At 34.2% G+C, this 26,076-nt stretch overlaps 3 protein-coding genes across 6 annotated transcripts; 1 reads left to right on the forward strand and 2 right to left on the reverse strand.

Annotated features, from left to right (window-relative positions):
• Positions 1-1,419: 1,419 nt before the first annotated feature.
• LOC131664941 (uncharacterized) lies at positions 1,420-7,043 on the reverse strand. Its single transcript, XM_058936434.1, is given in 12 exon segments — positions 1,420-1,795; positions 1,869-2,139; positions 2,325-2,384; positions 2,557-2,772; positions 2,898-3,197; positions 4,738-5,284; positions 5,340-5,464; positions 5,511-5,527; positions 5,569-6,067; positions 6,253-6,312; positions 6,485-6,700; positions 6,824-7,043. Coding segments are annotated over 12 exon segments (2,907 nt in total).
• Positions 7,044-9,549: 2,506 nt separating this feature from the next.
• On the reverse strand, positions 9,550-12,032 carry LOC131664878 (putative homeobox protein NANOG2). Of its 2 annotated transcripts, XM_058936309.1 has the most exons (4): positions 11,895-12,032; positions 11,371-11,814; positions 10,818-11,033; positions 9,550-10,648 (listed from the first exon to the last, which is right to left on the reverse strand). In XM_058936309.1, exons 2-4 carry the CDS (start codon positions 11,693-11,695, stop codon positions 9,969-9,971), a joined length of 1,221 nt encoding a protein of 406 aa, XP_058792292.1. In that variant the 5' UTR covers positions 11,696-11,814; positions 11,895-12,032; the 3' UTR covers positions 9,550-9,968. The 2 variants fall into 2 exon arrangements, with proteins under 2 accessions (XP_058792292.1, XP_058792291.1); XM_058936308.1 differs by lacking the exon at positions 11,895-12,032 and having other exon boundaries at positions 11,371-11,884.
• A 3,814-nt stretch (positions 12,033-15,846) lies between these two features.
• On the forward strand, positions 15,847-19,980 carry LOC131664885 (uncharacterized). Of its 3 annotated transcripts, XM_058936326.1 has the most exons (5): positions 15,847-16,092; positions 16,463-16,636; positions 16,851-17,099; positions 17,214-18,965; positions 19,086-19,980. In XM_058936326.1, the coding sequence occupies exons 1-5, from the start codon at positions 15,864-15,866 to the stop codon at positions 19,388-19,390; spliced, it is 2,709 nt and encodes a 902-aa protein (XP_058792309.1). In that variant the 5' UTR covers positions 15,847-15,863; the 3' UTR covers positions 19,391-19,980. The 3 variants fall into 3 exon arrangements, with proteins under 3 accessions (XP_058792309.1, XP_058792308.1, XP_058792310.1); XM_058936325.1 differs by having other exon boundaries at positions 16,851-18,965; XM_058936327.1 differs by lacking the exon at positions 16,463-16,636 and having other exon boundaries at positions 16,851-18,965.
• The last annotated feature ends 6,096 nt before the right edge of the window (positions 19,981-26,076 follow it).

A 26,076-nucleotide genomic window follows, 5' to 3' on the forward strand; every position in this document is an offset into this window, starting at 1 on the left:
AGTATGTAGAGCAACAACTGATGTCTAGTTGGAAGTTTTAATTGTAGCTCGCTTCCAAAGATAAAAGGGAATAGTCTTTAATTTTTTGTTGCATTAAAATCATAAATCTTTTTGTACAAAGGTAAAATAAAGATCTTATATTGACAGAGAACATCAGTTCAACTTTTCCATCTAATGAAACACGTATTTTATACCTAATTTTTCATATAATTGTCTTATCTTGTTGAACAATTGCTGTAAAATGTTTACTCTTTAAGGGTCAAATAGCATTTAATTACAGCGAAAATTCATAAAATAAAACTTCACTAAAAATGTAAGCTTTGTATATGAAAAAGTATGCTGCATAACAGAAGATGCATAGGGTAACTGAGTGGTATATCGAGGCCAAGTCGAGCACAAGAGTCGATGAGGACACATACACACTCACACCCTACCTGAATCGCGCCAGCTAATAAATCATCTTCTAGCACGTGATGCAGCATCCCCTCTTGTACTTTAGCCTGGTTTAAATGGATGAGCTAAGCATTTGTATACTGAAGTTATGCAATCGGTTAGCGATCACCTGGAGTTTCTTATACTTGTTCTTAGCCACGATCGACTTCCTATTACATACTATTAAGCGATTTTTCACTCTATGCGCACTTTTCAAAAAATATAAAGCAGGCATGCGAAAGTAGGAACATTTGTCACCTTGCCAAACCTTTTATAATTTTTAATAGTCTTTGATAGATATATATGAATAATTTTTTAAGTTGTGCTCCAGGATTATTTAATATACGAATAACAGATATACCCGGATATAATCTCTTATCATTCATTAAAATGGTCTAGTTATATTAATTATTATTATTTAATGATTAACTAACAATTAATTTATATCTAATTCAAACTGGCATGAATAACGAGTTAGAAAATCATGTTATGCTTACATTAATTAAATATTAAGATATTTAGGAAAGTGCACATACAAGCACATTCTACATATTGCAGAACTTCAAAAATAAATTATTAATAGTAATTCGAAAAAAAGTTTAAATAGACATCAAGAGTGGCATAGGGAGATTTCTCAACAAAAAAAAATAAATCAAAATGTGTGATTTTTATTAAACTTTAATATAGCATAAGTAAAATTACATATTATTACAAATTCGTCAATTATTTGACTACAAATATTATCTTTATTCGCTCATGAATACATACACATACACACAAAATCACGCCCACACAAACACGCACACACACACAAGCGCGTGCGTATATATAAAAAACTACATATATATAAAAAAGTACATATATAAAAAATTTACAACTTTAGCGCTACAAAAATATACAACAGGGAGTGAACTATTCCACGATGAAATTTACAATAGAAAAACTTACACAAATGTCTAGATTAAATTTGAAAATTTGCAGAAGAATCTAAGCTAGCGAATATAAACACTCTTCCATTTGCGGCGTCGGAGTAACTAAATCAAGTTCACGCTTTTGTTCTTCCGATGCTTTCGTCGTGATGTCGTAAATCTCCGCTAAATAGGTCGCAAATTCGTCGAAATAATCCTGAAATGAAACTGTATTAGGTGAGTTATTGGTTGAGTAACTAGATTGAGAAGTTGGTGGCGATGGGGTAATGGAGAAGTCTTGTTGCTGCCAATTCAAAGTTGGTTGATTGTTACGCATAACAACCTGCTGATTCTGTTGAGTGCTCAGAACAAAATTATTATTCAAAACATCATCAAACGTTTGACGCCATTCTTCAGTCTCTCCATTCAATAACGTGTCTAAAGCTTGGGCGCTACTTGAAGAAATGTTTATAGAATAATTTGGCTGCTGTTGTGAGACGTCCCCGACGTTGCATCCTGCTGAAGCACTCATATTGGTAGATAGTGGTTGAAGTGGCTGAGGTGGCTGAAGTGGCTGAAGTGGCTGAGGTGGCTGAGGTGGCTGAGGTAGCTGAAGTGGTTTAGGTGGCTGAGGAGGCTGATGTAGCTGAGGTGGTTGAGGTGGCTGAAGTAGATGAAGTAGCTGAGGTGGCTGAGGTGGCTGAAGTGGCTGAGGTGGCTGAAGTGGCTGAGGTGGCTGAGGTGGCTGAGGTGGCTGAGGTGGTTGAAGTGGCTGAAGTAGCTGAGATGGCTGAGATGGCTGTGGCAACAAATCGGGAATTCCTTGGGCGTTGGAATCGGATTTAGATTGAGTCTGCAATGTCTTCTTTAGTTTCATGCGACGATTTTGAAACCATATTTTCACTTGGCGCTCCGTCAAATTCAACGCGGTTGCCAATTGGCTGCGCTGCCTTCGATCCAAATATCGCCTCTGGGCGAACTCACGTTCGAGTTCGAGTAGCTGGTTCGTGTCGAAGGCCGTCCTGTTTCTCTTCACACGAGGAGCTGTAAAGATAAAACATATTTATTAATATTTATTATATACTCATCTAGTCTAAGGCAAATAAAGAAAACCGTCCATTTTTATTTGTTCAAAAATTCAGAAACTACGAGTGGTTCAAACATCCATATATATTGAAAAATAAAAAATTTAAAAATATTAGAAATAAATACACACCTTTAGAACCAGATTGAGCAGGCTTAGTAGGAGCTCGAAGAGGCGCGGCTGGAATAACGTTTGGTTGTTGGCTGGGCATTTCGGCATAAGGTATTGACCATGACAATGATAGTGGAGATTCTGCACGTTGGGGAACCATCGACGGCAATGTGTTCACCGGTTGCTCGGAAACGTAATTTCCCGCTGGCCTTACGTGTCCGTCTAGCGTCCCACAAGCTATAAAAAAAAATAAAATTATTGGATTAGTTAATGAAATTTTAATCGCAAAAGCGTTTCACTTATATTTTGATTTTCAAATGTAAGATATAACTTTTTTTTAATAACTTTAACTGTAAAAGTACCTTTTGCTTTCGATGGCATGTTATCCATAACGTGAGGTGCCAAGTTGAGCTCTTTGTAGCCTTCCACAAACTTCTTGGTTGTATCCGTTGTTGCTGGATGTTGTGAACGAACATTCTCGTCTTTTTCACGTGATATTCCAAACTCCTCATAAGAATCCGGTGAAGCCTTCAATACCATTTCTTCTAACCATGCCGGACCTTGCTCGTTCTCCCCACTCCCGTTACTCATCGTGGATGAACATGAGTCGATTAGTTGTTCGGTCGACAAACTATCAAAGATATCAAAAAAATCCATATCCACTGTAGAAACATAATTGTCTTGAATGTTGATCATTTTGACTTGGCTCCAACTGGAAACACGACTGTTAACTGACGACTTTCGTTTCACAACTGAAATAGCTTCGTTGAGGCCCCTGCCAATTTATACCCTCGAGCCAGATAACGACCTTGCCCTTTCTACTACTTACAAGTCTTGAGCTTTTCCCTCACCTCTTACTTTTCCTTCTCCTTTCCATACCTGTACTTAAATATACCTGGTCCTTGTTTTCCCTCTCCAGCCTGGTTTACATCTCCCCTCTTTTGTAATGATACGGACTTGCAGATGCCTGACTGATAGATTGCAGAGTATCGAGGTTTGCGACAAAGTTTGCAAATTCTTGTTCTTAATGTCGGACTGCCAATTATTGTTTTATATCTTCCGGATCGAGATTTTTTTATTTCAATTAACGATTTATTTCTTATTTAAATGCCTATTTTTACTTTCTGCAGTTTTAATAATAAGTGATTATAACAGATTTTTCGATATTCCGTGCGCAAAGTTTGTCTTTCCCGCACGCTCGGTAGAAAATGTGCGTTGAAAAAGATTTTTTCGCACGTATTGCAGCATACCGTCTAACTATAGTGGGCTCTAACTCGGGGAGGGCCCAGCGTTCTTATATTTAAATACTTGTTCTTAGCCACGATCGACTTCCTATAACATACTATTAAGCGATTTTTCACTCTATGCGCACTTTTCAAAAAATATAAAGCAAGCAAGCGAAAGTAGGAACATTTGTCACCTTGCCAAACCCTTTATAATTTTTAATAGTCTTTGATAGATATATATGAATAATTTTTTAAGTTGTACTCTAGGATTATTTAATATACGAATAACAGATATACCCGGATATAATCTTTTATCATTCTTTAAAATGGTCTAGTTATATTAATTATTATTATTTAATTATTAACTAACAGTTAATTTATATCTACTTCAAACTGGCATGAATAACGAGTTAGAAAATCATGTTATGCTTACATTAATTAAATATTAAGATATTTAGGAAAGTGCACATACAAGCACATTCTACATATTGCAGAACTTCAAAAATAAATTATTAATAGTAATTTGAAAAAAAGTTTAAATAGACATCAAGAGTGGCATAGGGAGATTTCTCAACAAAAATAATAAATCAAAATGTGTGATTTTTATTAAACTTTAATATAGCATATGTAAAATTACATATTATTACAAATTCGTCAATTATTTTACTACAAATATTATCTGTATTCGCTCATGAATACACACACACACACACACACACACACACACACACACACACACACACACACAAAAGCACGCCCACACAAACACGCATACACACACAAGCGCGTGCGTATATATAAAAAAATACATATATATAAAAAAGTACATATATAAAAAATTTACAACTTTACCGCTACAAAAATATACAACAGCGAATGAATTATTCCACGACGAAATTTACAATAGAAAAACTTACACGAATGTCTAGATTAAATTTAAAAATTTGCAGAAGAATCTAAGCTACCGAATATGAACACTCTTCCATTTGCGGCGTCGTAGTAACCAAATCAAGTTCACGCTGTTGTTCTTCCGATTCTTTCGTCATGCTGTCATAAATATCCGCTAAAGCGGTCACAAATTCGTCGAAATATTCCTGAAGTGAAACTGTATTAGATGAGTTATTGGTTGAGTAACTAGATTGAGAAGTTGGTGGCGATGGGGTAATGGAGAAGTCTTGTTGCTGCCAATTCAAAGTTGGTTGATTGTCACACATAACAACCTGCTGATTCTGTTGAGTGCTCAGAACAAAATCACTATTCAAAATATCATCAAGCGTTTGACGCCATTCTTCAGTCTCCCCATTCAATAACTTGTCTAAAGCTTGGTCGCTACTTGAAGAAATGCTTATAGAATCATTTGGCTGCTGTTGTGAGACGTTCCCGACGTTGCATCCTGATGAAGCACTCATATTGGTAGATAGTGGTTGAAGTGGCTGAGGTGGCTGAGGTGGTTGAAGTGGCTGAGGTGGCTGAGGTGGCTGAGGTGGCTGAGGTGGCTGAGGTAGCTGAAGTGGCTGAGGTAGCTGAAGCGATTGAGGTGGCTGAGGTGGTTGAGGTGGCTGAAGTAGATGAAGTAGCTGAGGTGGCTGAGGTGGCTGAAGTAGCTGAGGTGGCTGAAGTGGCTGAGGTGGCTGAGGTGGCTGAGGTGGCTGAGGTGGCTGAGGTGGCTGAGGTGGCTGAGGTAGCTGAAGTGGCTGAGGTAGCTGAAGTGGTTTAGGTGGCTGAGGTAGCTGAAGTAGCTGAAGTGACTGAGGTGGCTGAGGTAGCTGAAGTAGCTGAAGTAGCTGTGGTGGCTGAGATGGCTGACGTAGTTGAAGTGGCTGAAGTAGCTGAAGTGACTGAGGTGGCTGAAGTAGTCGAGGTGGCTGAGGTGGCTGAGGTGGCTGAGGTGGCTGAGGTAGCTGAAGTGGCTGCAGTAGCTGTGGTGGCTGAGATGGCTGAAGTAGTCGAGGTGGCTGAGGTGGCTGAGGTGGCTGAGGTAGCTGAAGTGGCTGCAGTAGCTGTGGTGGCTGAGATGGCTGAAGTAGTCGAGGTGGCTGAGGTGGCTGAGGTGGCTGAAGTAGCTGAGGTGGCTGAGGTGGCTGAGATGGCTGAAGTAGTCGAGGTGGCTGAGGTGGCTGACGTAGTTGAAGCGATTGAGGTGGCTGAGGTGGTTGAGGTGGCTGAAGTAGATGAAGTAGCTGAGGTGGCTGAGGTGGCTGAAGTGGCTGAGGTGGCTGAAGTGGCTGAAGTGGCTGAAGTAGCTGAGGTGGCTGAGGTGGCTGAGATAGCTGAAGTGGCTGAAGTAGCTGAGATGGCTGAGATGGCTGTGGCAACAAATCGGGAATTCCTTGGGCGTTGGAATCGGATTTAGATTGAGTCTGCAATGTCTTCTTTTGTTTCATGCGACGATTTTGAAACCATATTTTCACTTGGCGCTCCGTCAAATTCAACGTGGTTGCCAATTGGCTGCGCTGCCTTCGATCCAAGTATCGCCTCTGGACGAACTCACGTTCGAGTTCGAGTAGCTGGTTCGTGTCGAAGGTCGTCCTGTTTCTCTTCACACGAGGAGCTGTAAAGATAAAACATATTTATTAATATTTATTATATACTCATCTAGTCTAAGGTAAATAAAGAAAACCGTCCATTTTTATTTGTTCAAAAATTCAGAAACTACGAGTGGTTCAAACATCCATATATATTGAAAAATTAAAAATTTAAAAATATTAGAATAAAATACACACCTTTAGAACCAGATTGAGCAGGCTTAGTAGGAGCTCGAAGAGGCGCGGCTGGAATAACGTTTGGTTGTTGGCTGGGCATTTCGGCATAAGATATTGACCATGACAATGATAGTGGAGATTCTGCACGTTGGGGAACCATCGATGGCAATGTGTTCGCCGGTTGCTCGGAAACGTAATTTCCCGCTGGCCTTACGTGTCTGTCTAGAGTCCCACAAACTATAAAAAAAAATAAAATTATTGGATTAGTTAATGAAATTTTAATCGCAAAAGCGTTTCACTTATATTTTGATTTTCAAATGTAAGATATAACTTTTTTAATAATTTTAACTGTAAAAGTACCTTTTGCTTTCGATGGCATGTTATCCATAACGTGAGGTGCCAAGTTGAGCTCCTTGTAGCCTTCCACAAACTTCTTGGTTGTATCCGTTGTTGCTGGATGTTCTGAACGAACATTCTCGTCTTTTTCACGTGATATTCCAAACTCCTCATAAGAATCCGGTGAAGTCTTCAATACCATTTCTTCTAACCGCGCCGGACCTTGCTCGTTCTCCCCACTCATGTTACTTATTAAGGATGTACATGTGTCGATTAGTTCTTCGAGCGTCAAACTATCAATGATATGAAAAAAATCCTTCTCCAACGTAGAAACATAATTGTCTTGGTTGATCATTTTGACTTGGCTCCAACTGGAAACACGACTGTTAACTGACGACGTTCGTTTCACAACTGAACTAGCTTCGTTAAGGCACCTGCCATTTTATACCCTCGAGTCAGATTCTTTTAACAACCTTACCCTTCTTAATACATATAGATCTTGAGCTTTTCCCTCACCTCTTACTTTGCCTGCTCCTTTTTATACCTGTACTTAAATATACCTGGTCCTTGTTTTCCCTCTCCATCCTGGTTTACATCTCCCCTCTTTTGTAGTGATACGGACTTGCAGATGCCTGACTGATAGATTGTAGGGTATCGAGGTTTGCGACAAAGTTTGCAAATTCTTGTTCTTAATGTCGGACTGCCAATTGTTTTATATCTTCCGGATCGAGATTTTTTTATTTTAATTAACGATTTATTTCTTATTTAAATGCCTATTTTTACTTTCTGTAGTTTTAATAATAAGTGATTATAACAGATTTTTCGATATTCCGTGCGCAAAGTGTCTTTCCCGCACGCTCGGTAGAAAATGTGCATTGAAATAGTACACTACGATACAAGTACGGGAAAGTAGATTTTTGTCTCGTGTGGCGTTTACACCCGAGCGAGGTAAGGGTGGAAAGGTACACGAGACGAGAAACACCTTCCCGAACATGTGCCGTATCGTATTTTTTGATACGACGTGTGGAAAGTGCGATTTTCAACGCACGTTTTTTGCCGAGCGTGCGGGTAAACGCACTTTCCGCACGGAGTGTCGAAAAATAATAACTTCAACTGTATTTTACCTCTTTTAAAACACGTGCCTGGGTAGTAAAGTATGATTTTATTCAGTGTATGTAGATCATAAAATTTCATGGTACGAAATATTGAACGTTTGTCGCCTCGTCAAAACTTGTATAATAGTCTTTAATAAACTATATCCATCGATATTCATAATGAATAAAAATAGAATTACACCAATGTATTCAGGGAAACCGAAGACTATTTTTTATATCTGAACTTTTAATGAACATAAATTAGACTATATTTTTTATATGAATTACATGAGTTCACTGATATAATGGATACACCTCCTTTCCTTTATAATGAAATAATTTTACGTATTTTAACCGACAAATCACACCTTCGGTGCTTGTTGCCGGTTCTCGTGCGGAATAGTATATTTTCTCGAGGATGCGCGGACTTTTACGAAACGAGATATTAACGGCACGAGATGGAGGCGAATATACAGATATTTAGAATGCAAAAAAATACTGTCTCTAACTGGTGCGAAAAGATTTTTGAAGAAACTGCCTTCAACTCGTATCGGAATCTCATTTCTTCGAAAATAACTTTACTCATTCGTTAGAAATTTACTATTCCCAATAATTAAATATTAAAAAAAATTATACGTTTAAGATTCTACTTATTATTCAGAAATTAAATGTATTATTAAGTGATGTTGAATATTTTGTGCCAAATAATCGTAAGTCGGCTTTTCTGCAGAACCAACATTGGTAATATTTCATTTTTAGACAATGTCTTGTGTTTAGTTGAAAAGCGTTATGTTAAGTAAACAAAATTTAACATTTGAATGTTTTCTTAATTTAACAAAAAGCATAAAATCGTTCTTATTATAGAAAAGCGAATGAAATAAAGAGATACTAAAGACATAAATGATGTTAGAGGAGTCGACGCTAAAATATGAAAATTCTAGAAACCATAGAATTATCATACAAATTTATCAACAAAGGAAATATATTAGGAACATCATAAATCATTGTCAGTTATAATTTTACAACTGGGAAGTAGCGACGACTTAAAATTGTATTCTGACCTGTATTTATCTCTGTATTGTGTTGTGACCTGTATTCTGTATTGTAGTTATAAATCAATTAAAAAGCGGGTTTAAAGGATACTCAAACATTTTTCATGCTATTTTATAAGTACCAACTTAATCCCTAACTTTGGATATAGCTGACTGATCATTTTTGAAAATATTACCTGCGTTTGAAAAGCTTACCTGCGTTTGAAAAGATTACTCATTATCGCCACTTTAAATGTCAGTCTATTCCTTCTCGGCCCCCTAGCCTTTCCTATATATTGTGTATACTTGTTTTTCATGAGGAAAAATATCGAAATACACACACACACACAGATGCACGTTCATTCACGCACATATACACAGTAGAAACTTTATTAATGTTTTGAAAATTTTAAATGTCTAAAATTTGTAAAAATTGAGTTAACAATCTACATGTTATTTTGTAAGATAGAAAAGCGAATGAAATAAGTTTTTTTAAAACCTACGTGTTCCAGGATTAATTCATGGTATCTTTTGCAGAATTTTCAAAATAAACTATTAAAATTAAACAGTGAAAAGTCTTCAAATAATTATAAAGTAAATAGAGTAATAAGTAGCTTTCTTGACACACTAATTAATTAAGATGTATGATTTATTTAATTTCGAAACATCACGTAATAAGTTAATTAAATACAATAAATTTTTCGTCAAATATTTTACTAAATACATTATCTATTTGGTCATGCTAATATATTTTTACCATTAACAAATTTACCGCTGGCGTACGATTTATTGTTCACGATTAATTATACATCAAAAGTTAATGTGTATAGAAATATGATACAAATCAATAATTAGCTATGTTAATGTGAACAATTGTTTATGTATGTTAAAACGGACACAATTGTCCGCAAGCCTATACAATGCAATGTATAACTAACGCTATCCTTTGTCCGTGTTGAATTTACAATAGAAAAATTTACACAGATGTCCATGCTATATTCAAAAATACTAAAAAATGTCACTTAGTCTGCTTATATGTTATAGTTAAAAAAACAAAACTTTATGTTGCTGTTCAGGTACTATCGGAGTAGTGTTTTCAATGTTCCCGGTTAGATTAGGCGTTGATTCGTCGTAACTTACCTGATGTAAAACTGTAGCGGGTGTGTGATTGCATGAGTAAGTAGACTGAGCGGTTGTTGACGAAGTATTGGTGATTGATTGTTGCTGCCAATTTAAAGTTGATAGATTGGAAAATGGATAAAATTGCTGTTGCTGCCGAGTGTTCGTAAACAAATTATTATTAGAAATATTCTGAAGCGGCAGATGCCACTCTGGAGGCATCATATTCATTACTAGGTAGAATTGATCAGTGTTATTTATTGAACGGCATGTAGAGTAATTTGGTTGCTGTTGTGGAACATCGCTGATGTTGGATTGTAGCGAAGCGTTTGTATTTGTATATTGCGGCTGAGATGGATGTGGCAACAACTCGCGAATTCCTTGGGCGTTGGGAACGAACTTAGATTGAACCTCTACCAATTCCTTCTTTAGTTTCATGCGACGATTTTGGAACCATATTTTCACTTGGCGCTGCGTCAAATCCAACGAGGTTGCCAATCGACTGCGCTGCCTTCGATCCAAGTATCGGCAGATAGCGAACTCACGTTCGAGTTCCAGTAACTGTTTCATGCTGAAGGACGTTCTTTTTCTCTTCACACGAGGAGCTGTAAAGATGAAACATATTTCTTAATATTTATTATATACTCATCCAGCCCACGGCAAATGAAGAAAACCGTTTATTTTTATTTGTCAAAAATTTGAGAAACTGAGTGGGCAAATATCTGTATATATTGAAAAATAAACAATTCAAAAGTGTTACAATAAAATACACACCTGCAGAGTCAGATTGATCAGGCTTAGTAGGAGCTCGAAGAGGCGCGGCTAGAATAACGTTTGTTTGTTGGCTGGGCGGCTCTTGATAAGGAGCTAACAGTGGCAATGCTTGTTGGGGTACTGCATTTTCAGGAACCATCGGCGGTGACACGTTCGCCGGTTGTTCGAAAACGTAATTTCCCGCTGGCCTTACAATTCTGTCAACCGTCACACTAGCTATAGAAAGAATTTAAATTATAGGATTAGGGCATTGACTTTAATCGCCAAAGCGTTTCACTTATATTTTGATTTTCAAATGTAAAATATAAAAACCAAGCGCGCGCACACATACACATATACGCACGTACACACACGCGCGCACGCACGCACGCACGCACACACACACACACATCCTAAACCAGTAATTTTTACATTTAACTTTTTGCTTCGACAATGAATAACTGAAATATTTTTCTATATGCATTTATAGAGCTACAGACAAATTCGACTGGTGTTATTGAACAAGTGTTTTAATGTAAAGAAAAAGAAATTATTAAGGCAAATTTTTAAGTACCTTGCGCAGTCAATGGCTTGCTATCAATAATGCAAAGAGCATTGTTGCACTGCTCTTTATACTGTTGCACGTTGTCCACTTGCGAGATCTCGGTTCTATCCATGTTTTCAGGAGGCTGTAAACGATCTTGCGCATTTGACGGCTTGCTATCAAAAATGGAAAGAGCATTGTTGCACTGTTCCTTATACTGTTGCACGTTGTCCACTTGCGAGACCTCAGTTTTATCCATGTTTGCAGGAGGCTGTAAATGAACATTCTGAGTATTTTCACATGATATTCTCACCGATGGCTCTTCATAATAATCCGGTGAAGCCTTTGATGCCATTTCGTCTATCCACGCCAGATCTTGCTCGTTCTGCCCGTTCCCGTTACTCAATGTAGAGGAACATAAGTCGATTAGTTCTTCGCTCGACAAACTATCAAAGATATCTGCACAAGCAACATCTACGCTTGAAGAAATAAAATTGGTTTGCATGAGGATCATTCTGACATAGCTGTTTGTAGAAACACGACTGACGACTTACGTTTGTCAACTAAAATGGCGTCGTTGAGGTTCCTGCCAATTTATACCCTCGAGCCAAATCAGATAAAAACCTTGCTCTTTCCCTTTTCCCTCACCTCGTACTTTTCCTTCTACTTTCTATAGCTGCACTTACATAGATTTCTAACCAATAACGCAATTATTTGGTCATTAATGTCCATCCCAATCCTGGTTTAAATTTCCTCTCTTTTGTTATGATACGGACTCGTAGATGTCTAACTGATAGGTTATAGGATATCGAGATTTACGAAAAATTTGGACATTTCGTATGCAAAGTGGGTCTTTCTCGCATGCTCGACAGAAAACGTGTGTTGAAAATCGCACTTTCCGCATGTCTTGTAAAAAAATACGGCACGGCACATGTTCGGGAATAGTACATTACGATACAAGGGCGGGAAAGTAGATTCTTGTCTCGTGTGGCGTTTACACCCTAGCGAGGTGAGGGTCGAAATGTACACGAGACAAGAATCTACTTTCCCGCACTTGTATCGCAATGTACTATTACGTCCGAACATGTGCCGTACCGTATTTTTTTATACGACGTGTGGAAAGTGCGATTTTCAACACACGTTTTCTGCCTAGCGTGCGGGAAAAATGCACTTTGCGCACGGAGTATCGAAAAGTTGATTCTTATCTCGTATGGCGTTTACGCGCAAGCTAAGCGAGCCAAGCTAGTACGTCAGAATCTACTTTTCCGCACTTGTATCGTAATGTACTATTTCTTCATCTAATTCCTTTCATTTTTTCACTCTTTCAATCCAATTTTAAGATAACAATATTAATTTCAGTATTACAGATTATAAAATTATCGATTTCTAGTGTTCAAAACATAACTACTTATGATCGCTAAATAATTTATTACCGGCATATTTACGTTTTTGCAAATTGCTAGCCATATTAATTATTCATTAATAGAATTGACTGCTGAAATATAAATCTTATACTCTTAGATCTAAAGTACAAATATTTCAAATTATAAAAAACTTCGAAATTTCGCGATCGTTTTCAATTTTGACCAATCACAACACTGGATATCGACGATTCATAATTTTTTTTCAACAGGATACATGTCCGACAAGAACATTTAATCAACTTTCTTGGACAATTAGTTACAAATTTTTTATTGGACATTACTGTCGCTTGATTAGTTTCTATGCGACAATATGATTGATAACATTGACCGGCGTATTACAAGTGGACTGCTTGCGATATTCTTCTTCGAATAGGACTCGTGATATTTCCATAACATAAGAGGTTATTTCTAGCCATCAGGGCTATTTTAACGAAAAATCTTGTTCCTATTATTTCGTCATCTACACATGCACACGCGCGCGCGCATGAATACTGTAGAAGCTTTATTAAAGTTTGGAAAATTTCGAATATCCATTAGTTGTAAAACTTGACTTAATCTGAATATTATCTTGAAAGATAGAAGCGAATAAAATATTTTTTTTAAACGTTACGTGCCTTAGGATTATTTAATATACAAATAACAGATAGACGTAGGTATAATACTTGATTATAAAATTGGTTTAGTCATATCAACTATATTATCAGCAAAATTAAATTGTTAATTTTTATTAAATACAATCTGGCATAAATCATGAGTTCTAAAAAATGTTTAAATAATTATAGTGAGAATAGTGAGATAAGCAGTTTTTTAAACGTACAAAATTAATTAAAATTTATTTATCTCTATTCGCTCATAAAAATATATTTTTAATTTACAAATTTACCACTACAAAAATATACAATGGTAGGCGGACAAGTATCCACAATTTTATTATTCATCCCAAGTTAAGTGCCTAGAAATATCGTGTAAATAAAAAATTAGTTATATTATTATTGTGCACAATAGTTTGTGTGCATGATTAAGCAGGTAGAATTGTCAGCACACCTATACAATGCAATATGTACAGAAATCAATCCTAAATACATGTTAATTACATCGTTTCATCAACACATTTTATTTATTCAATGAATAAATTTAATTTATATGGTTATAAAATGTTTTGAGTGCCATGACTCAGTCAGCGGTAGTATGGCAAGTATAAGACCGAGGAAGCAAATGAAACGAGCCTTATACTACCGAGCTTATACTATCCCGCAGTACAAGCATCTTCCCCTAAGTTGGTTACTACTAGCTTAGCGTACTAGCTTGGCTCGCCTAAAACACATAAATAACTGGTATGTATGTGCATTGGAATTATCCCCTTGTAAAAATGTGGTGGTAATCATGTCGGCAAATTTTATTTGTAATCTGATTAGCCTAAATAAAAAAAAAAGCGTGAATATTAAAATTGATTTTAGTTGTTTTTTTATTTCAATTTAATTTAATTTGTTTTTAGCAATAAAATAAAACATAAAAAATATAATTTTTAAGTCATCATTTATAATCATAATGTAATTCATCATTTATCAATTTTATCCCTTTATAAAAAAGTGATGGACGCCATGTTGAAGCATGTTATTCGTCATCTGACTGTCTGATATAATACTCGTATTGTACATGTGCTTTCGAGTTGAGATTTTAGTAATAAATTTTAATTTATCATAATTTATACGAATAATTTTGAAGATAACAAAAGTAAAACAGTAAACTGCAGTTTTATTGTTTTTACATTCATTTTATGAAACTAGCAGCGAATAAACCGTTCATAAAAACCAGAAATTAAAATTGTTTTGAATTATTTCTATCACTAATCGATCATTTGGTTTTTGAAAGTGTAAGATTGAAATAAAGGTTGTAATAGCGCAATCTTTATTAAAAAAGTAGGATACATGTTTAGTAATAATTTTATCTGTTGAAAAAAAGGAATAGATTATTACAGTTATTGTTTTATGGTAGTTTTCGATGTGAAAAATCATGAATGGAAAGATATGTTACATCATGAATTCACATTTTTCCGCAGTGATATGTATTTTGTAAAAAGAATTAGGAAACTTTGACAAAAGTAATTTATATTGCATATGTTAATTAATAAAACAACAAGACGTGAAAAAGAAGATAAGAACATGCAAAACATATCTGATCCTATATATTTTTATTTTCCTGTAAAAAAAGTGATGGCTTGCTGATCTGATCTGATTGACTGAATATAGTCACGTGAGTCATTATTATAAGTAAATTGACACTATATAATAGATCGAGGCATTTTACATCTAGTGATATTCTATTAATACAGTTATTTTACGAATAAGTGTAACAATTTGTAGGCATTAAAAAGACAATAACTCTCACATTCTCTCAACGGTCTATCTGTACAATAAGATGATACAGTATTTATAATAACATTACGATAACATTTATATGTAGAACATATAAATTTATTGAATATCTTTATTGCAAAGTTTAGCTTTGGATGAATATGATAATAATGAAGAGAATTATAAATCGATATTTTATATGAAATTTGTGAATTGATATAAGTGCATTCGACACCGTTAAAAAATTTTTTTTTTAATTAGAAATTTAATTTATAAATATAAACATTATGCGATGTATTTTACAATTTTAATTAGTTGCATACAGTATGGAAAAAAAAATATATAGCGTCATTGAACATTTAATGATTAAGACGATAAGTTATAAATAGCCATGATGCGAGAATCTTAATTTTCGCCTATTGTACTTTTTAAAAATTTAATTTAATTTATAATAGAACCCTTTGGAAAGATATGAGTACATAGGCTAGAATAATTAAGTAATATGCCATTTTTTAAATACAAATCATTAGTCGATTGATAATTACACGACTACAAAAGTAAGCATACCAAGTGAAAGTTGCATTACATTACTGAATGTCATTGAATACATGACACCAGCTGCTCGATAAAGATTTTAGCCTCTCCCCACTTTATAAGCAAGAATAAGATGGCCCGCGTAAACATACATACTTGTCATGCGTGTGTAGTTTAGTCTAATGTTTACTAAATCAAAAACGGGGAATAAATGGCAATCATGGATGATCGTCAACTGCCGGAAGATTTACTAGAATTTAACTTGGAAGATCTATTAAATCTAACGTTAGACCTTGATTCTTTAAATTCTATTGAAAAAATATCTCCTCAATGGTTAGATGAGCTGGCATCGTCGATAACCATTGACAATAATGAATTGTCAACAAGAAACGTGACGCAGAAAGATCGAACAGCTGATACATATACCGAAACCGTTGAAGGTAAGAAAACTAACTAACTAACTTTCTCCAACTATTTTTTATAATGAATTTTGTTTTATATTACATATTTGCAATAATTTCACGTATCATCGATTCATCGATTAATAAATTATCGACTTATTTGGAAATATGTATTTTTATATTGAGTTTATTCTATAATAACTTTGGCATCTATAAATTATAGTACGAATCGAATTACATTCTTTTTATCATTCCAAAGTGTGCTTTGTTAAATGTACTATTTTCATATACAAAATACAAATTCTCATAATCATTGGATTATTTATTAGGAAAAAATAAAAATCATAGCTAAGCTTCGAAAATTGAAAAATTATAAACTGAATGATCACAATTTTGATATTTTTTACAGTAAATGACCAACGGAATTCAGAGCGTATTGATCTTGAAAAGAGTCATAATTCTGATCAACCATTGAACCATGTAGAGATTATAGTATTGGGTGATACAGTTCAAGATAACGCACCTCTTTCTTCACCTATTATTGATCAGCAGACAGAAAATATTACCTCTGATTCACTTTGGAGTCTGTGGCATAATTGTTTTACGTATTCTTTTTCAAAATTATAATTTTTTTCTAATCTTATTAATCTAATCTGTCAAAAAAATACATAACTACAAACAATTTTTACGACATGAATTGAATTTGAATCAATACTTATGTATCGTTAAACTAATTATTAGCATGCTTATCATTAATGTGATTAGGATAATAAGACCTTTTTTAATTTTAATTCCAGTGCAAAATAGTGACTTGATAACGAAGACCACAGAACCTAGGATTTGTTTAAGTAAAAGCGAGTTATCTATACTGGAGCGTGAATTCCAAATATGCCATTATCCAGATCGATTTACTCGCAAAAAATTGGCATTGACGCTCAATTTATCGCGATTGACGGTAAGCGAGTGGTTTACAAATCGTCGAATCAAGATGAGAAAGCAGTCATCAGGAAATTTTTCGTCGTCAAATGAAAATACTGAAGAAAATGGTGAGATCAACAGAATTAGTTTCAGTAACAGCCAAGTTGCAATGCTTGAGCGTGAATTCGAAAAATCTCAGTATCCGGATTGTCTTACACGCCAAAAATTGTCATTAATGTTAGGTTTAAGAGATACCACTGTAAAGAACTGGTTCCATAACCGACGGGTCAAAATGAGAAAGTTGATGGATCATGCTCAATCGGTGGAGCAATCACTGCAGATTCAATCCAATACATTTTCGGCGTTGGAAACGTCTTTGGATATAAAATCAGATGTTAATAATAACGAACTAATCTCGAATGAAAACGTATTTAAAAATCAGCAGTCACAGTGTGACACAGTACGTCAATTAACGCCAACCTTCACTTTAACTGATGAACAAATGGAAAAACCACAAGCTGGATCTTCTGTCTTATTACCATCGACTGTATCGAATCAAGGTTTAGAGCAAAACACACTAAAAACGCTTGTACAGTTAGTGCAATCGTCAACGTACAATAATCAAGAAAACCAAGAATCGCAGATTGAAATTTCCAGTTTATCACCGTTGCCTAAATCTAATCAGAGTTTAAATAAAAAAACTCCAGAAAAGCTTGAAGAGTTACTTCCGTCTCAAACAGAAGCTTGCTCTCAAATTGAAAATAGCTTTTCACTGTCTAGTAGGCCTTCCAATCGAAGACGAAAAAGAACTAATTTTTGTAAAAGCCAACTTTCGATACTTGAACGTCAATTTATGAAATGTAAATATCCGGATTTCGAGACAATCTGTCAATTAGCATCAACAATTAATGTAGACGATAACAAAGTAAGAATTTGGTTCAAGAATCGACGTTCCAAACAAAAAGATTTAGAGAAAAATGGTCAGTTAACGGAATCACAAACTGAAACTATCAAGTTTCGACCACCGAGCAGCACTTCTATACAAAAATGCAAAAGAACTAATAATCGTAAAAGTCGACTTCATGTACTTGAACGCGAATTCAAAAAATGCCAATATCCGAATTTATTTAAAGTTTTTCAACTAGCTTCAAAAACCAACTTCACTAACAGTCAAGTAAGACGTTGGTTTATACATCGACGTGCAAAGCAAAAATTATTAGAAAAGCGTGGACAAAAAGTAGTTCAAGTACAAAAAAAAATGCCCGAACTATCGTTATTGACAGAATCTTTCGAACAAAATTGTCGGCCCAAAGGTACTACGTTAAATGCAAGCCAGCTTGCTGTACTCGAACGTGAATTTTCAACGTGTCACTATCCAGAAAGCTATACACGCGAAAAATTAGCATTAGCAATGAATTTAACGTTTTCACAAGTATCCAAATGGTTTGAGAATCGGCGTACAAAAGAACGTAAGCTACGGAGTTACAGTCAACCATCATCAGTAAGCACTGAAACTTGCGGACTTAGTCAAGAAACGGATTTCAATGAAAATCAACTTGCCATACTTGAGGATGAATTCAAAAGGTGTCAATATCCTGACGATGACTCGCTCATTTACATAGCATCAATAGTTAACATGCCATACACTAAAATAATTGAATGGTTCACTAATCGTCGTGCAAGAGAAAAAACTTCAGAAATGTCGCTATTGACTGGAACTTCTAGGCAACAATTCTGTGCTCGAAAAATTCAATTCAATAAAAGTCAGCTTGCTGTACTTGAGCATGCATTTGCAAGATATCAATACCTTGATTACGATACAACTTGTTCTTTATCAGCAATAATTAATGTGTCATATGAGAGAGTACGCACCTGGTTTACAAATCGACGCGCCAAACTGAGAAAAGTGAATAAGCATGGTCAGTTTTCACAGCCACAGATTGGAACTACCAATTTTCCAGCATCGACTGAATATTGTCAGATGGACGCACCATGTAAGCCCTTCCATCGAATATCAATATGTAACATTTACATTATTAAATTATGATAATGATATTTATTCTAAAATACAGTTATAAGAACACTCATCAAAATATTCAAAAATTTTTTTACAGTTCACGAAAAACAAATCCAACCATTTCAAAATTATCAACAACCTCCGATGGTTCGATCCGACTACTGTAATAACACATTATATAACAACGTTCAGCAGATGAGAGTTTTTCCTCAAAATTTGCGATTTGGATGGTATAACAGCGTATCCCCTGTATTTATTCCGCAGAGTTATAACGTGACAGCGTTTCCTCCAATTCAAGAGGATGCATTTTATATCAACCCTGCACCGCCTAGCGCGCAATACGTGTATTCGCATCCTTATGATGCACCCGTACCAAATCATTCGTTTTTAGCAGAACTTTAATTGTTGCAAAAATTTGATCTAAATCAAAGAATGTATTATATATTTTAGTTCTGAATCAAGCAAGTATTTATTGATTTTTTACCATCAAAATTTTTTTATATCACAATAAATACTTTGATCTTAACTAGTTTAAAATTTAAGATTAATCGTACTAATTGTTTACTACTGGTACAGGTATATTTAAGTAGCTCTTTATTTTTAATGCGTTTGCATATAGTCTTATTGAATATTGCAAAAATATTTTAGCTAATTACGTGCGTATGTATATATATGTATTGAACATTATCTGGAATATTCTTCATTATTTTAAAAATATATATTACAATTTTAGATTACTCGTGTTAATAAATCCTATATGAAGGCTCAAAAGGAAAACATTTTCATTGTTTTACAAAATCTATCTATTTATCACAAGATTAAAAAAATTTAAACGTAGAAATTAAGACCTTAATGCGATAATAAAATATCAACCGAATTGTTAAGCAACAAAGAACTTGACAATACATTGATTGAATTTATTCAACATTGAACGTTTTTTATTTATGTAAAAATATGAGTATATAAGGTTATATATTTAGAGATACGCGATGTTCGAAAGATAAGTTTTGTATTCTTAGCTGAATAAAAATATTTTATAAAAATGTGATGGTTTGATTTGATTTTTCATAATAACAAACATATTTTGAATGGTTCGTTTTTCGTAGCAGTCGACTTAAATACATTCATTTATAACTTCTGTACAGAGACTTATTCTATCTTTGATCCACCTTAGCCCAGCCAGTAGACTATCGAAATTAAGAAAAAGGAAAATATCAGTCAAAATATCTCTAACTACACCCTGTGAATATGTTATCAACTTAAATTGCACTCCACTAGTTTACTAAAAAAAATTAATAAATAGTGCATGTTTTACGAGATTTCAACAGCGATATCTTAATAAATAATCAATATTTTTATGAAGTAAATGATCGAAAAAACTGTACCTTCGCTAATCTTAATTGAGCCTATTTTACTTTTTAAAAATTATTAATACCAATAACAAATAATTGACAAAAGCTATTCTCCCTTTAAGGAGTGTCCACCTTCCATCTTCCTTCCTAACCCCGGAGTTATCGCCATCCGAGATTTAATATGCACACGCCATCTACATAACTTCGAGCTCAGTGGTAAGTTCCATAATGAATGCGAGATACGCATCTTAATCTATGAACTCGAAATTATAGAGATAGCGTTTGCATACAAAAACTCGGACGGGGTCGGCCTCGTTGTCGGAAAGAGTGTTCACAGAACGATTCTGACACTTAAAAAATGACATGAATTCTGACATATGACATGTGCGTAATACGTTGTTTTTAAGCTAAAAAATACTCGACATGTTTAAATTAGCGTCTTATAAACACAATAATAGCAATAAAATACATTTAACAACTTTCCGCAAAATCTTAGTCTTTAAATCATATATATGACACGAATAAAGCGGTTATCCATGTCATTCTGTGTAATTTGGAATCTGCGCTCACACAAAAATTATTAAAATATTTTATTATCATAATTGATCCTTAAGAATGCTACTGAGATGATTATTTAAACATTTCGAGGGTTTTTCAAGCTAAAATATCCTTTTATGTATATTTGTCATGTCAGAATTAGTGTCATTTTGATTGTGTCAGATTCCTTCTGTAAACAGCCTAAACAGTCAAAGGAAGAGGGATCCAGGTCCAAAAAGTAAGCACCCAGAATCCTTTTTTTTAAGCTAATCGATAAACTAATTATACCGTTAGATATTTCGTCAGGATAGCAACAACTTTTCTTTTTGTCGTTTGTTGGTTCGTCCACTGGAAATCCTTAAAATTAATAAAATAAGTCTTAGGTGCTGGCCTTAGCACCCAAACCAAAGTTGCGGTCAAACTTAGAAAATATTAAGTAAAAAAAATTCGAAAGTAAACCGATCGTTAGTTCGTCTTACGAACTAATAACACCCATAATAAAATCATGACTAATTTGATTATTTAAGCAACTAAAAATAAAAAACTGTTTCGAATATTGGCTCACGTTCAAACGCCAAAGCGCGGTACGCATGCTTCCTGAATTATCCCCGCCGATACGCGAACCCCCACTCTTATTTTTTACTACACCTGTTTGATTTTAATACATCAGATCAAATCAAACTTTATAGTAACATTAGTAAACATTAATAACTAGTACCTATTGTCCAATCAATGGGTAAATGGAATTTAAAAAGTACATACTTGAGTAATTAATACGCGAAGCGTAACTTTTTTAAATTCCATTTACCCATTGATTGGACAATAGGTACTAGTTACTAATGTTTACTAATGTTACTATAAAGTTTGATTTGATCTGATGTATTAAAATCAAAAAGGTGTAGTAAAAAATAAGAGCGGGGGTTCGCGTACCGGCGGGGATAATTCAGGAAGCATGCGTACCGCGCTTTGGCGTTTGAACGTGAGCCAATATTCGAAACAGTTTTTTATTTTTAGTTGCTTAAATAATCAAATTAGTCATGATTTTATTATGGGTGCTGTTAGTTCGTAAGACGAACTAACGATCGGTTTACTTACGAATTTTTTTTACTTAATATTTTCTAAGTTTGACCGCAACTTTGGTTTGGGTGCTAAGGCCAGCACCTAAGACTTATTTTATTAATTTTAAGGATTTCCAGTGGACGAACCAACAAACGACAAAAAGAAAAGTTGTTGCTATCCTGACGAAATATCTAACGTTATAATTAGTTTATCGATTAGCTTAAAAAAAAGGATTCTGGGTGCTAACTTTTTGGACCTGAGGGATCCCGTATGGACACTCCCTTAGGCCCTCGCCACATATGCGCATACGCGTACATACAACGGCGTACAAACGCGGACAAATCGCTAAAAATTTTGATAGTGTCAACAACAGAAAGTTGCTACTATTTCTCGCATGCCCTAACGAACACACACTACCGGAACAAACGTATCATAACGCTATATTATTGAAGGTTATGATACGTTTGTTCCGGGAGTGTGTGTTCGTTTGGGGCATGCGAGGAATAGTAGTAACTTTCTGTTGTTGACACTATCAAAATTTTTAGCGATTTGTACGCGTTTGTACGCCGTTGTACGCACGCGTATGCGCATATGTGGCGAGGGCCTTAGTAATGCAATAGTGATGCTCAAAACACATGCGCAAATTACTAAATTTAGGCGGGAAAAATAGACAACTTTGAATTTATGATAAATTCATAATTTATTAATTACATATAACCCCTATAAAAGCACAATAATACGAGTAAAAATTCATCGATTCTTATTTTCTTTCTCACTGCTTGAAAAATATTTTAAAAAAGTACAACAGTCTTAATATATATTTGTCATTGCTATGTGCTTATATCTCTGCGAAAACTTTTTTCTTTTAATCGAAAATGATACGTTAATCAAGATAGTGGTTCTTACTGATACTAATAAATAATTTTTCATTTTTCTTTAAAAGAAACAACAAAAAAGTATTTTCAAAATTTTCATTATAAGTAAATATTAAGTTATGCTATCTCAGCTATTAGTAGTAATGACCGTGCTATTCCACGTGTGTTTTTATTATCAATAGATTTATCAATAGATTAACTCACTATTTTAACTTGTCAAAGTTTATATAAATTTGTTTTAATAATTACTATGATACATACAAAATTAAAACATAGTAAGAAAAAATGAAAAATGTCAAGCCTCGGAGATCGAGTAACAATAAATTCATATAAGTTTCTTAAATAAAATATAGATTATTATTATTACAATAAAAATGTTCTGTTAATAAAATTCAAATACTTTGTGGAAACATTATTTTATTTCAGGTGAAAGTGAGTATTCTGCATTGCATAATACATTTATTATATGTTTAGTTTACAGAACAAATACTTAAAGCAAAAATATAAATGTCCAAGTCGATTTCTTTGCCGATTTCTTAGACACTATACCAAAAAAGTACGTATTTAGTAATATAAGTTCATACTTATTTTACAAATATTAGAAATTTGAAGTAATAAATTGGAATCAATTTTGACAGAAGGAAATACTAGTACAAGATTATGAGACAATTTGTTATGAGGAAATTAAAAATTTAAATATCAAATAATAATACTTGCACAAAATTGAAAGTATACTAGGGTTGATTTTTTCGATTTAATGAAGAAATAAGACATTTACTTCCCTAAATTTTTAAATTTAAACCGTTACAATCGCTGATGAGGAAAATGGGGCGTTATCCTGATAAAAAAGCGTTTATTTTATTGAAATGCGACCATTTTCTTGCAATTTCTGCTTGCTTTATCAGAATATTGATGCATAATACTTTCTTGTTATTGTTTTATCTTTTGGGAGATGAGCGATGAACATAATTATGCAACTATCCAATAAAACAGTTATCATTGGTTTCTCAGCCGATGAAACTTTCTTTGGCTTTTTCAGAGCAGGTATACCTTTTGTAATTCTCTATTTTATATTATTTCGTTTCAGAAGTATAAGGTAGATCCATGTTTCATATACAGTTATGAATCGACCCATTCGTAGTTAATAGTATAGTTGTTCAGAATTCCCAGTTCATCCTTCGTGCTCAGATCTTATGTCTCTATAAAAATTTCAAGCTTATGTCACGTCGCTGCTGCGATCCGCTTTTTTAGAACAGCATGTTCCAGTTGCTATTCTAGCCGTTGAACATCAATTTTATTTTTCCATGCGAGGAACGGCATTTTCTTTCTTTTTTTTTTTATTCACAAACACTCTCGATAAAATGGTAATTAATACTTTGCACGGAGAAAATAAAACAAAACAAACGTAACTAGAGCTCACGTAACTATACTATACCTCACCAAAGAATAATTTATTTACACTGACAAAGGTAGCATAGTACCACAATATTTACATAAACAATATGTACAAGTAATTTCAGTCATAGAGTCATGTTAAAATGTTTTTTTCTTATTTTAAATTTGACAGTCCATTATTTCTTTCGATATTATTTCATTCACGTCATCGAGAAAAGAATCGAAACGCTTTCGTAATTGACATAATTCTGGTTTGCATTTTGCTTTATTTGAAATTTGACTTTTACCGGTAGTTTGATATGTATTTTCATAAGTAGTATTGTATACATTACATGTATTTTTAATGGGTTGTAAATGATTAACAGCATTGATAATGGGTGGTTGAATATCGATGTGCTTAGTCACTAGTGTGTGAGGGAGTTGGTATTGATCGGCAATGGCCTCGATTTTCAAAATTTCGCTACATGCATTTTTTTGTGTTCTTTGCTCGACTGTCACTTTTCTTTTTCTCTAACATTATCGCAAATCGCCGTATAATAGTTGCTTTGTCTGGGTAGTTGAGTCGATGTATCATTAGTATCTGTTGTATATGTAATGTTACCACAAGGATTGTCCTCGATAAAGCCTTCCGATTTCAGCCATGTATTGAAACTCATGATTGTTTCGAAAGAGTCAAGATATTGATTATATATATACTGATTATATACTGATATATATGATTATATACTGATTATATACTGATATATATGATTATATACTGATTATATACTGATATATATGATTATATATGATTATATACTGATCAAAGTCTTCTAAAACGGTTGTTTCCTGATCATTTATCTTGCCTAGTAATATTACGAAAAACTGTACACGTAACTTCTCTTACTGAAATGAGATTAAATTAGTTCAACTTGAAAATGTAATATAATAAAAAATGAGCATATTCTTTTATTTTATCATTCTACCAACTAACCATTTACGACGATGATGCGACGGCCAGCACTAATGCCAAATTGCCGTACCAATTCCTTGTCGATGATTAACCGATTTGGATCCGCGCAGCTGATTTGGTAGCACAGCAAGATAGACGCTCGTAGAAGAGTAGTCTTATAGGAGTGTATGCAGGAACGCGCTGTATGGTACCACGGTATATTACGTGTACTAGTCAAAGTCGAAAATATTAACCGTCTCGGAAGGCGCAAATTTTGAATGCGAATACGAGTGAGTAGTTACATTCACAACGTTTCAATCGGATTTTCGAGACTCATCCATCGGTTGTTCACCGGGGTCGTGTAAATAATATTAATTAAATTGATATAAAAATTACGATAACTTTTCAATAACCAATTGTTTTAACTACTCCAATATTTACGTGGCATAAAATATCCACTTCTAATTAATAGTTGACATTGACGATTATTTCAGAAAATAACCCATCCCTATTAATACAACTCTTATAATTTTAAGAATGTGCCTTACAATAATAAAAGTGTACAGATCTATGTTACCGATTGATCTTCAGATACATATATGTATATGACTGTAGTGAGAAATAATAGTTATTCTTTAACAGATGGTTATAATAATATTTTAGTTGGATAAAAAACTGCGTGTGATTTTTGCTAACGATTGAACAGATTTATTTTTCTAAAAACTTTATTAAAACTTCTCGCAGATACAATTATCGATGATCTGTGAGTAATCAACTTTGATAATTTTTTTATCAATGAAAATGAAAATGCGTGGAGTTATAAATAATTTTTGCTATCTTTGTTAACTACGCGCAATTTTTCAATAATTTTTTTCGGCCGACTTTCGTTGATCTCTCGCTGACTTCCTTTAGCTGGGGTGCTATCGATATAAATATATC

The sequence above is a fragment of the Phymastichus coffea genome, unplaced genomic scaffold, assembly GCF_024137745.1.
Source record: "Phymastichus coffea isolate CEN01 unplaced genomic scaffold, Cenicafe_Pcof_1.1 PCOF00046, whole genome shotgun sequence".
Classification (NCBI taxonomy): Eukaryota; Metazoa; Arthropoda; class Insecta; order Hymenoptera; family Eulophidae; genus Phymastichus; species Phymastichus coffea.

Excerpts from the sequence above, each read along its gene's own strand:
- LOC131664878 (XM_058936308.1), bottom strand. The coding sequence starts at position 11,854 with ATGATCCTCATGCAAACCAATTTTATTTCTTCAAGCGTAGATGTTGCT. Across the intron at positions 11,034-11,370 it reads CAAGCCATTGACTGCGCAAG|CTAGTGTGACGGTTGACAGA; the intron begins GTACTTAAAAAT and ends TTCTTTCTATAG. Across the intron at positions 10,649-10,817 it reads TGATCAATCTGACTCTGCAG|CTCCTCGTGTGAAGAGAAAA; the intron begins GTGTGTATTTTA and ends TCATCTTTACAG.
- LOC131664885 (XM_058936325.1), top strand. The coding sequence starts at position 15,864 with ATGGCAATCATGGATGATCGTCAACTGCCGGAAGATTTACTAGAATTT. Across the intron at positions 16,637-16,850 it reads TACCTCTGATTCACTTTGGA|TGCAAAATAGTGACTTGATA; the intron begins GTCTGTGGCATA and ends TTTTAATTCCAG. Across the intron at positions 18,966-19,085 it reads TTGTCAGATGGACGCACCAT|TTCACGAAAAACAAATCCAA; the intron begins GTAAGCCCTTCC and ends ATTTTTTTACAG.